Here is a 12,736-nt window from a genome sequence, read left to right as displayed (position 1 = left end):
AGCGGGAGTGGGGGCCTGGGCTGCCTAGGGCTTGGACTGCACTGTGTCCCTTGAAACACACCCAGGAAGGGACGTGCTCGTTAGCGAGTCTGCTAATTATCCTGACTGACATGCGTTTGTCTTAGCCTCCTCACGGCTTCTTCAGCGGGTGGCTGGTTGTTTGAGACACCAAGAGAGGAGCAAGGCCGGCCTGCGTCGAGCCCTATTGCTTCCAATGGGCTTAGCCTCATGTCTGGGAGGGCCTCTAAACCACGAGTCGCGGTGCAGTTAAAAATAAGACAGGAAAAAGGAAAAAGAAACAAGGCAATACAAGAGAACTTAAAAAAAAAAAAAAAAAACGGAGCCCAACCAAGAGAGAGGATCCGGTTGCCCCGGAGGCTTTAGTACAATGCAGGTTTGAAATCATAACCAAGCAGCCGTGAGCAGCGTGAGCCCGAGTGCAGCAATGCCAGCGAGAAGGAGGAAGAGCAAGGTGGAGCAGGGAGGCGAAGCCACGAGCCCCCTTACCTGCAAGTCGGGGCCCAGCTCCTTCCCCAGGTTCCCGATGGGGGAGTCCCGGGACACAGAAGTCACAGTGGAGAGGAAGCTGGAGGACTCTGTGAGGTGGGGCAAGGGGGACAGGCCATCCCCAATGCGGTTCACCTGCTCCAGGAAGGCCTGCAGCTCCTTCCTGAAAGCCTTCATCTTGGCATTGATGGTCCCCAGCAGGTGGGGCTCCTGCTGGTCCCCCTCGCCCTGATCTTCTTCACCCTGGAGGCCAGGCCCTGCTGAGGGCGCACCACCCTGAAGCCCGGCATCGTGGAGGAAACTGTCGGTGTCTGTGATGAGGCGCTCCATGGTCCGCTCCAGCCGCTGGGCCTCGTGCTTCAGGGTCACTAGGCACTCGGAGTCCTCCTGGGCCTTCAGGAGCTCCGTGGGGCACGGCTCACTGGCCTCCGATGGCTTCCCGCTCTCAAAGCCTGATGTCTTCTCGAACATTTCCTCCGAGTCACTCTCCCCGCCAACAGGTCCTTCCCGCTTGGGCTGGGGCAGGCGGCCCTCCTCCCCATCACTCTCCTTCTTGCCTGCATCACTCTCAGCGTCACTGTCTCGGGGACTGGGGACGTGCACCCCCAGGTGGGAGGCCAAGTCGCAGCGCTGGATGTTGGACAGCAGCGCGTGGTTCTCGTGCTGTAGTTTGAGCACCTTGCCACTGAGCTCGCTGATCTGCAGCCTGGCCGACTTCAGCTCCTCCTGCAGGGGGGCCCCACCCCCAGCACTAGGACTCACACCCTCCCCAAGCCAGCCCGGCTCCCGGGGAGGCTCAAACTTGAACTTGCTGAGCTCGTGGGTCAGCTGCCGGTTGTGGTCTTCAATCTCGGAGATGGACCTCCGGAGCAGCTCCGCTTCCTCTTCCACAAACTGCAGGTGGCGGCGGAGCTCCGTGGAGGACTCCAGGCAGTCGCCGAACGGTGAGGTAGGAATGCTGGGTGCATGGTCTCGGCCCGGGCCCTCCCGCTCCTGCTGGCTCCGCATGTCCTCCATCTCCGCCTTGAGGCCACGGTTCTCAACCTCCAGCTCGACTATTTTCCGGCCCAAGATGTTGGCTTCCTCCTCCACCATCTTCAGCCGCAGCTTCAGCTCAGCCTCCCTCGTGCTGGGGGGCCCGCCCGCTTCCCCCGTGGGCAGGGGGCTGTCCACATCCCCATAGAGGGACTTGTACTTCTGGAGCTCCTGCTCCAGCTCGTCCTTCTCCCTTCCTAGCTTGGCCATCTTTTTGCGCATCAGGAAGGCTTCCTCTTTGGCAAACTGCAGCTGGCACTTCAAATCGGCACTGTCATCCTGCCAGAAGAAAACAGCCCGGGAGAAGGGTTATTTGAAAATACCAAATGTTCGTGTTTTTCATGATTCCCCTCACACCTCGCCCCCAACACACACACAAACACCAAACACCGATCTTCCCGCCGGTGCCATTGAGTTACACAGAGAAAGAGCCAAGACAAAGCAGAAGTGGGTCTGGGGAGCTTTGTGGAAGGGACCTGGGAAAGGCCTACAGTTTGTTTTTTCCACAGAAACAAAAGAAACCAAAAAAATTAGTTTGGAAAAAAAAAGTTCATGTCACAACCATGATACAAATTATGAGCAAATAAGGGAAAACGAAATGAAACCCAAAACCCAGTGGGAATGTGCAACCCCTCCTTGCTCTGTGGATCCCACCTGGTTATTTACCAACACCAGTAAGAGACAGCAGGACCCCTCACCAAGGCCTGGTGCAGGCACACAGAGTTCAGAGCCTCTTCCGTCCTGCTGCACTCACTGCCTCCAATGTGCGGACCTCCCTCATTCACAGTGGCCTGCAATCCACGAGGTCTGACCAGGATGGGGAAGTCAGGCCACCCCAAATAACAGCTCAGCTTTCCCCTGGTTTCCTAAGGTCCCTAGACAGGGCAATTCGCTTCTCTCCATCCCAGTCTCCCCAGCCCTAATGTCCCACAAGAATGATATGACCAAAAAAAAAAAAATGAGGTATGAGCCTGAGGATGCTTGGAAGTCCAGGCACGTGCTGAGTCAATACTGAGCTCTGAAGGCTGGTACACACTGGGTACCGCAGATCCAGACACCTGGGCTCCTTGCAGCCTTTTGCCATGCAAGTGGAACTTCAGAGGCCTTTGCTTATGTTCCTTTCCCTTTGGTTGCTGTAATGCAGTAGGAAATTAAACTTGGAGACCCAAGGCAAGGAGATAAGTGCTGGATAGAGTCAAGTGTATCAAAACCTGAGAAGTGTCCTCATCAGGCTTCAAGAGGGTTCTGGAAGGTCCTCAAAGCTGACTCTGCTGCTCACGGCCTGCACTGCTTGGCTGAGGTCAAAACGGCAGTTTTCAGATCCACTGGAAAGTCAACTCTGCTTTGCAGGGCTGGTCTCATTTTGAAGCCAGATAAACCCCCATTTTGGTTTTGCAAAAACGTTTTACTATTCACATGCAGCGGTTGGGAAAAATGACCGATTTCATGAATCACTCCTCATTGATCAGCCATCAGAAGTTCCAGAAGGCTTCAGCAAAGGTTTCCCCCATCACACAGAGAAACTGTCAACAACAGCTCTGCGGGAGTCAATTCCCACAGCCCCAGTGGAGGAAAAGGCATCAAACTGCTCTCCAGGCCTGTTGACCCTTCTCTGGAACAAGTCAGCCCCTGGGGGAGAATTAACCCTTTCAGATCGTCACATGTGCTCACAATGCAGCTTTTACACCCAGAGCATGGCTCATTCTCTGCCGCAGTCTGGTCACACACTCACCATCTGGCAGAAAGAGAAATGCCTCCCTCGGCACCTCCCAGCTTTCCTCCTTCCACTCTGCCTGGTCCCTCCTCGCTCACCACAAACCCCATGGAAAGGAGAAAAACGGTATGATGAGGAAGGCTCAGACCAATACCTATGACCAAGTGTGCAGCCACTGCCAGAGGGAAAGCTTGCCCTGGCGCTATCTGTGCATCCTCACAAGGATGACCGCGCCCACAGTCATCTCTTAGCTGAGGACAAAACCAGGCCTGCTGGACTTGGGGTCAAACATGCTGCCCGGAGTCCTAGCTTTGCCCCCACTACTGTCCAAGGGACCTGGGCTAATCACAGAGCCCCACTGAACCTGTCTCTTTGTATCTAAAGCAGGAATCGTCGCTTAACCACAAGGTCGTTGTGAAGGTCAAATGAAATAATGGTCTGTATATGATAAATCATAAACCTAAATAGTATATTTATCACACAAACAGGTTTGTATATGATAAGTCACCATGCTCTAACTCCCTGAAATTAATTTTCTTATTTGTCTGAAACACAATTAATATTGAGTAAAGGAGCCAATAAATGGTTTTTTTTCCTTCTTTGCACATTAGGAGAATAATATATAAATGTCACATGGTCTTTGAGTTCTGAGAACTTATCACATGAAGGATTTGGTTGGGTTTTGGTTAGGTAGCTATAAAAAGCATTCCTGTGACTAACTCTAAGTAAGGCTGCCTGCCCTTCTCACAAATATGGAGGCAAATGGGCTATTATCACCACTGGGGTAATGACATATTTTTTGAAAGAACCTACACAGAATACATGGGCTGTGTAGAATACACAGAATACAACGGTGCAATCTTGGCTCACTATGACCGCTGCCTCCCAGGTTCAGGCAATTCTCCTGCTCCCTGCCTCTGCCTCCTGAGTAGCTGGAACTACAGGAGCATGCCACTGCACCCAGCTAGTTTTTGTATTTTTAGAAGAGACGATGTTTCGCCATGTTTGAGGTCAGGCTGGTCTCGAACTCCTGACCTCAGGTGATCCACCACCTCAGCCTTCCAAAGTGCTGGCATTACAGGTGTGAGCCACTGTGACTGGCCTTGTTCATTCATTCTTTCAAGAAATATTAAGTAACTACTATGTCCCAGAAGTTGGCATGTTACTTTTAAACAACCTCAGCTTCTTAGAACTTTCAAAAGTAGAGCAAACAAAAGCACCTTTTCAATTTTTGATAAACATAGATTTGTAAGAATTCAAATATACGGACAGATCTTTGTTGTTCCCATGAAGGAATGGAGTTTAAGCTAAAGTACCTATCATTGGAGATGGATCGTAAATACTTAAAAGCTTGGGACCAGAAAACAGGGGAGTGCCTTCAGCCCCATTGTTTACTTGACAGCCAGTGTCTGTCCATTGTCAAAAATCATCTAAATGATCCCATCTCCACCTTTGAAGCAGAGAAATCCATGGTAGCAGAAATCATGGAGGGCAGCATTGTCCAGCTGCAGGGAAACTCAGTCCCACTTTCCACCCTCCTTGAGCCTGGGACTTGAGACTGGGCTAGACAAGGGGCGGGCAGGGCTGCCTGCTGTGACCCGCATCAGTGGAAACTTGCAGCTGGCAAGGTCTTGATGTGGTAGAGCCAGGACAGGAGGGGCAGAGTTGTCTACATGGTACGGGAAGCTTTTGGCTCAAACAGGCATCTGGGCCAGGGACTCAGGCAATCCCACTCTGCCTTGTCCCTCCTCGCTCACCACAAACCCCATGGAAGAGGAAAAATGATATGATAAGGAAAGTTCAGGGAAATACCTGCGACCAACTCCTGGGAGTCTCTCTGACAAGCTGAACTGAAAAACTGGGGAGGGAGGTAAGATCTCTGAGAAGGATCCTGAAACATGCTGGAGATTATACATGCTTATCTGCACCCCCTCATGCAGGTAGAAGGTCCCCATAGAGCCTTCAAATCACCTTCATTTCTGGAAACCTTCAAACTCACACCATTCCCCTCCCTCCACTGTCCACTACAAATCTATCATAGAATTCTCCTCCATCTCCTTGAACCTAAACCGAGTCAGTAAAAGCAGCAAGATCCTATGATATACTCTAACGAGTGTCAATTTGTAGATTACCTGAGGATTGATAACATGTCCAAAATGTCTTCTTGGTCCTTAAAGAAAAAAGCTATCCAAGCACCAGGAAGTCTAACATATGATTAAATCATGCTGTCATATCTACTTAACCACCATGCATGCACTATGAGGCCTGCCACCAAGGCTAAAGCAGCTTTTGAAAGAATGACCGTCCTGGAAGCCATGGGAGAGTGTGTATTAAATGAAGGGATCAGACATCCTCTGTGAGGTCGAGGCAGCTGGAGTAGGACTCACTGCACCTGCTGGGTGTTGTGTGCAGGAGAGGAGTGGCCTGAGGGAAGCCGAGCTCAGCCTGTTCTGAGTGGGGGAAGCCACTCCTTCTTATAAGATGGGGAATCACAGCTTCAGCTCAGGCAGCAGGAGGCTAGATGCCCATCTTATCTTGTAATCGTAGACTTCTTAAAACTCTGCCAAGACTCTAGTGAAGGGGGCAAAACCGAGTCTAAACTGAAGGATATCATTTCTGCTTTCAAGAGATCATTGGATAGCCCCAGGAATGTGGTATGAAAGCAGGTCAAGTCCAACCTTCCATATGACACACAATTCCTGATGTGGGCAGAGGACAGGCATGGCCAGGAGGGGGAGACACCCAGGGGCCCACCACCATCACCACCAGGGAGAAAGGCCTTGTCAAGCAACAGAAATATATCACTCTCTGTATATATTCTTTGGCTTGCAAGTCGGCCGTCCAGCCAGCACCCCAAGTGGGTGACTGCCCGCGTGCCTACCTTGCGCCGGGGCGCCAGCTTCCTTTGGGTTTTGGTTGCGGGCCTGCAGTTCCCAGGGCGCTCCATTCCACCATTCTGCTGAACAGAAACTGCTTCCTCAATAATCCCGCAGGCCAGGCGGGTGGTTCAATGCATCCCAGGTACCCGGGTTTCTGACACTTGCCTACGGAGCAGCAGCTCCTGTTCTTGGCCCATTTTACCCACAGGGTGAATGCAACTCCATGCTGTTCATTTCACAATGGGGCAGAATTTCCCCTATTAAGGAAAAGATCTTCCCTGGGCAAGAGCCAGTCAACTGAAAACACTCTCAGCCCAGGAGAGTATAAGCACCCAGCAGCAGGATGGCAGACTTTAATCACCCTGTTATTAACAGATTCCAAAGTGAGACTGGGAGGCTGGGGAGGGTGGAAGAGAACAGTTGGGCTTTAGTGTTTCTGCTGCTACAGGGGCCTGCCCCTCCTTGAATGACGCCCTGGGGATCAGTGAGTTTGGAGAATGGAGAAACCCGAGGGGATCCTTATGAGGGGAGTTCACAGGGATTGGGCTGCACCAGGTCGGTGGAGGTCGCTTAGCTCTTAAAGTTACCCCAACTCATTGTGTCTCTCTAATTACTACTTGCTCTCAGAGTGCAGTGAGCTGATATCCCAATAACACCTTTGTTCTCTCTACCACCTAATGCTAGCAGCAATTTTTAGAAAATAATCCCATTAAACAGCTTTACAGAAAAGCTAGGAAAGTTTTGAAGAATACATACTGTGCATCTTAGAAAGGGCTGAGAATGGTTTACCTTCAATTAGAACCATTTAAGATATTGTTTGGCTTGCACGTTAAAAAACAAAAGCAACAACAACAACATTCAAAAGAATGGCTTATGAAATGACTCAACACCACAGTGGAGGTTTTATTTCACTGTGTAGATGACTTTGAAGGTCAAACACTTTTTACCATTTATGAGTACTGCCAGGCCCCTGAACTACACTTAGTTCTGTTTCACACAAAGCCAGTTCTTTTTCCTGAAGAAATCACCAGCTTGTCAGCGTGAGGGAGAAACAAAAGGAAGGAGCTGGGGGTTTAGAAAGAAAATGTCCACCCTGTGGAAGTTAGGAGACCACATATTTGGGCAGGTAATGTTTCTCTGAATTTTTTAAAGGCAAAGCTAACACTTATTGAAAAAATTAAAAATTTAAAAAGTGACTTTACTTACAGGAGATATAGCATTAGAATGAAAATCTCTGCTTACCTGGTTAAAGGTTTTCTTCTCTTTGTACATTTCCCGACTGCTTCTTCTTTTTAGGGAACTCTGAAATAGAACCAAGTGACGTTCTGTGACCAAGGGCTCACATGTGACGGCCAGCACCAGCGAACATCGTCCCCGCACGTAGGGACGCACACGTTGGACAGAGGCTGTTTCCCACCAGAATCAAGAAACAACTTAGAATAAATGAGATATTTGCTAAGAGTAGAATAAAATAAATAAATAAATAAATAAAATAAAATAAAATAAAAAACAACTTAGAGTCAACCTATAAATGTAGTTGGAGAAGTTTGATGAAGTCTTTGAATCTTAAGATTCTTAAAATCCTAACTATTGTATTTGGGGTATTCCTTAAGTATCTAGTTAAATGAAAAAGGAGGCTGGCTGGAACAATTTTAACAATGCAGAGAAGGCAAAAAGAAGAGGAAAAAGGCAGGAAGTTGGGGAAACAGGTAACTTGACTTTCTGGAGCTGGTTCACCTTCCAAATTATGTTTTGTTTGGGCTAACATGAGAATTAATTGGTGTTTCCTGGCCAGGTGCAGTGGCTGATGCCTATAATCCCAATGCTTTGGGATGCCAAGGCGGAAGGATCACTTGGGGCCAGGAGTTCAAGACCATCCTGGACAACATAGTAGTAAGACTTTGTCTCCACAAAAAATAATTTTTAAAAACTTAGCTGGGTGTGGAGTTGTGTGCCTGTAGTCCCAGCTACTAGGGCAACTAAGGTGGGAGAATTGTTTGAGCCCAGGAGTGCAAGGCTGCAATGAGCTATGATCAGGCCTGTGAGTCCTGTACTTTAGCCTGGGCAACAGAGCAAGACCCTGCCTCAGAAAAAAAAAAATTAACTGGTGTTTCCTGAGTGGCCAGATAAAAAGTGATGTGAAGGAAGACAAGGGCGGCCCTTGTTTATAGAGAAAACCTAACTAGGTTGTGAAATTCTCAAAAAACCCACTCCAATTCATGGCTAATCCTCCATCTTAAAGATCTTACAAAGTTCATAACTTATTTCGATGTGAAATGAAGGCCTTGGCTGTGTCCTTTCATGCCTGGGAGCCCTGCCTAGTTTTACATTATAGACTCCAGGCAAGAAAGTGCAAATATATCCAAAAACACAAACAGGAGTAGGAGTAAAGGGGCCCAGGGGTGTCTACAACAAACTGGGAGCCAGGCCAGTTCCTGCAAAGGGAAAGTGTGAAGGCAGAAAGAAATGAGAAGTGAGAAGCGTCCTAGAGGAATATGAAGGGATTTGTAGCCTCTTAATCTGCAAAGATTAAGTTAATCCTGAGTAAAGCTGGAAGGAAGCAGGTGGGGAAGCAGACCTCTGCTGGCTCCAGACCTATCAAGGCAAACCTGCAAAACGGAAGAGACTGTCCCTGACACCTACCTCCTTCCCCTCTGCAGCTCCACCTCGGTTATCAGGGACCTCATGAGAGAGGGCAGCCCTCTCTCTCGGCTTTATTCCTGGGTGCCCACCCTGTATCAGAAGGCTTTGCAAAGGAGGCTCTATGCAAGTCACTTACATTGCAGTTAGAACTTAAGTTCGTTAACTCAGTACTGTTCACATTTTAAGTGTCTCACTCTCAGAATGTCAGGCCTTGCCATTTATTGGAGGAATCCTGGTTAAGAAACAGTTAAAATTCTAGCTGCCCCTTAGCCTCTAGGAGCCTAGAGACCTGGAAAAAGTAAAATAGATAATTGAGAGAAGACCCTCAGGGCAGAGGGGTGAAGAGGGTCACAGAATCATCATGGGGTGGGGGTAGCAGGCTCCCTGGCTAACAAAGGTGGAAGGAATCCCAGCTGCAGGAGGCTTTATTTCATCTTTTCAGTAAAGCAGGTCACACTACAAAGAGAACCAGTCTCCTTCAACAGGTAAAGGTTAGCCTTTCTTAAAAACAGCTTAAGTTTCTCCACCCTTAATAAGGAAGTTTCCCAAGATTTTTACCATCATGCTTCAGTTAAGAAGTTTGTTTTGTTTGTTTTGTTTTCAGATGGAATTTCGCTCTGTCGCCCAGGCTGGAGTGTAGTGGTGATCTCAGCTCACTGCAACCTCCACCTCCCAGGTTCAAGCGATTCTCCTGCCTCAGTCTCCCAAGTATCTAGGATTACAGGTGCATACCACCACGCCTAGCTAATTTTTTTTTTTTTTTTTTTTAAGTAGAGACGAGGTTTCATCACATTGGCCAGGCTGGTCTCAAACTCCTGACCTCAGGTGATCCACCTGCCTTGGCCTCCCAAAGTGCTGGGATTACAGACGTGAGCCACTGTGTCCCACCAGATGTTTCTTTTATTTGAATAAGCTGAGTGAGATAAATCCTGATGTTTCAAAAAAGAAGGGAGAGAGCCTGCTCCCAAGCTTTAACCTAAGGGACTTAATTCCAGGGTTGTAATAGCGATCAGGGCCCTCAGTGAGTGCAGAGCTGAGTGTACCTGGTTTTCATCACATTCTCCCAAGGTATGCACTAAAGAAAACTAAACACAAGTAAAATGAAAGTTTGAACTAGAGACAAAATCTATGCAGAATCCTGGGTTGCTGCATTTGAGGCTGGTGGCTGGAGCACATGCTGGGTAGGAGCCCTTGGATGGACTCCTCCAGACACCTCCACCCCATGTGTCCCTTCCCCTTGCTGATGGGCTGTCAACTATAGCCCTGAGTCCTGACATCCTTCTAGCAAGTCACAGAACAGGCAGGGAATCATGGGACACTCCTCTTCCATTCAGACTCCATTCACAATGGCAATTACATAGCAAGGGTTAAAGTTTTAAAGTTAACCAGAGGCCCAGCGCAGTGGCTCATGCCTGCAATCCTAGCACTTCGGGAGGCCGAGGCCAAGGCGGGTAGATCACTTGAGGTCAGGAGTTCAGGACTGGCCTGGCCAACATGCTGAAACCCTGTCTCTACTAAAAATATAAAAATTAGCTGGGCGTTGTGGCTTACACCTATAATCCCAGCTACTCGGGAGACTAAGGCAGGAGAATCGCTTGAACCTGGGAGGTGGAGTTTGTAGTGAGCTGAAATCATGCCACTGCACTCTAGCCTGGGCAACAGAGTGAGACTCCCCCTCACAAAATAAATTTAAAATAAAGAAATAAAGAAGTTAACCAGAAATTTGCAGAACCTGTATGAAGGAAATCACAAAACACTGAGGATCAACATAAAATATAATGCTGCCTAATGGGAAGACCTTATGTTATAAAGATGCCATGTTTCTTCCAAATCATTTTGTAAGTATGATGTCATTGTAACCAAATCCCTTAAAAATATATATATATACACACACACATATATTTGAAAAGAGTGTGTATATGTGTATTTACACATACTTTTTATGTGTTTATGAGCTAATTCAACAACTCATCAAGAACAGAAGTTGGCAAACCATGGCCCTCAGAACAAATCAACCCATGGCCTGTTTTGTAAACAAAGTTTAATTAGATACAGCCTCATTTATCACTGTCTGTGGCTGCTCTGCACTGCCAGAGCAGAGTTGAGCACTAGTGACAAACTGTTAGGGCTTGCAAAGCCTCAAACTAGTTTGCTGACCCCGATTTAGAAAAATAAATTGGTGAAAATTGCCAAGAACACTTTGAAAAGGAAAAATAATGACAGTATTTGTGCTATTAGCCATAAAAATACAATATAATGGTTTGTGCTGGTATAAGAATTAGACAGATTAATGGAACTAAACAGAGGGCTCAGAAATAGATTTTAACAATTTACACAGGTCATACTTTGAACTAGTGAGGAAAGGATGAACTATTTGGTTTGTGTTGGTGAAACAACTATACACATTGTGAGATCAAAAAAAGTAAGATGTATACTATATCAAGATAAATCTTAGATTAATTAAGATTTTAGATGTAAAAAAATCATAATGGAACTAGAAAAAAAGATGAATTGATATTTGTTCTTGAGGCATGGCCTTTATAAACAGAGAAACAAAAGCAGAAACATCCAGAGAAAAGACTGATTTGGTAATATTCTTAACTTTTAAAAAAATATTAAAAGGCAAATGACAAACTAGAAGATTTTTCTAACACATGACAAAGAGTAGTTTCTTGCAAGCAACAGAAAATACACCTTAATAAAACAAATGGCCAATACACATAATTACTGATGATTAAAACAAGATTTTTTTTTTTATTTAGAGATTTATAGACTCAAAAAAGTAGGGTACTCAGTGTTAGCATGAACCCAGGGAGACAGGCACTTCTGTGCAGATGAAGGGGTGTGAGAAACCCGCAGCATCTCAAGGGGGCAACTGGGCCTCACAAAGGCATAGGTCAAGAGGCATAATTCCACCTCTGGGAACGTACCCTAAGGACAAGAGACATGCACCAAGGTTTATGGATGAGAATGCTTATCACAGCACCTTCTATCATGGTGAGTAAGTACTATGGAGGTATTATGATTGTTTTTTCCTTTTATTGTATATATTTAAGATATACAACATGATGTTTTGATATACTCATCTCAGAATACACATAGTGAAGTGATTGCTATAGTTACGTAAATCAACATAACCATTATCTCACACTGTTACCTTTCTTTTTTCTTACTATTTTTTTGTGGTTAGCATCCCTAAAAAGCTATGCTCTTGACAAATCACTAGTACACAATACAGTAGGATTCATTATAGTCTCCATGTTGTATACTAGATTTCTAGAGAGTCATGCTTTTGAAGACTATTTAAGGATACAGGAAATGCTCACAACACACTATAAAGAAAATGCAGATTACAGACAGCATGTATTTGGTGATCTCAAAATGCTTAACATATAAATAAATGTAATACATATGTTAGGAAAGTGGCCTGAAGCAGTATACCCCAAAGTGATAATGGTCATCATCTTCAGATGACAGAATTATGAGTGATCTTTCATTTTCTTTTTTGTGGCTTTTCATAAATGATCTACAGTAAGTACTATTTCCTTTAAGATGAAAAAAGAAAAGTCAAGAAAATAAAACTTGTATTTTAAAGATGTTAGAGAAAAGAGACTATCACAGATCTCCTATGTGGGACTACAATGGCAATTCAGTGGAAGTTATTCACCAGTTTCTTGGGTCTCTTCCCATAAGATGATATAGTTTTCATTAGCTTGGTCCTTCGAGTATAACCTATGCATATGTGGTTGGTTAAAAAGACCAGGAAGCCCCCTGAAGGTTGGAGAAACTGGCCAGGTACCCCACTGCACTACGCATCTCCAGGCATACGGTCCCCTGGCCAAGTGCCAAGCAGTCATGAGGAACAATCACTGTGCTTCCAGCATGGAGCCATGCAGGCTCCTTAATAGCCACCTGCCAGGGTCTTGTCCAGTGTAAAGTGCTGGATGCCACCAGACCC

General features: G+C 46.5%; 1 protein-coding gene across 4 annotated transcripts in view; it reads right to left on the bottom strand.

The window, feature by feature from the left end:
* The window catches only part of MTCL1 (microtubule crosslinking factor 1), a 134,824-nt gene that overhangs the window by 48,175 nt on the left and 73,913 nt on the right, over positions 1-12,736 (bottom strand). For all 4 annotated transcript variants that reach the window (XM_064379426.1, XM_064379424.1, XM_021672427.2 and 1 more), the window contains exons 4-5: positions 7,378-7,437; positions 508-1,821 (exon numbers count right to left, since the gene is read on the bottom strand). In XM_064379426.1, the coding sequence (XP_064235496.1) occupies positions 508-1,821; positions 7,378-7,437 (1,374 nt within the window). The remainder of the gene's footprint in view (positions 1-507; positions 1,822-7,377; positions 7,438-12,736) is intronic.

This window comes from Aotus nancymaae, unplaced genomic scaffold, assembly GCF_030222135.1.
Source record: "Aotus nancymaae isolate 86718 unplaced genomic scaffold, 86718_ANA_hifiasm-v0.15.2.pri h1tg000020l, whole genome shotgun sequence".
Classification (NCBI taxonomy): Eukaryota; Metazoa; Chordata; class Mammalia; order Primates; family Aotidae; genus Aotus; species Aotus nancymaae.
This window is presented reverse-complemented; position numbering and strand designations above follow the sequence as displayed.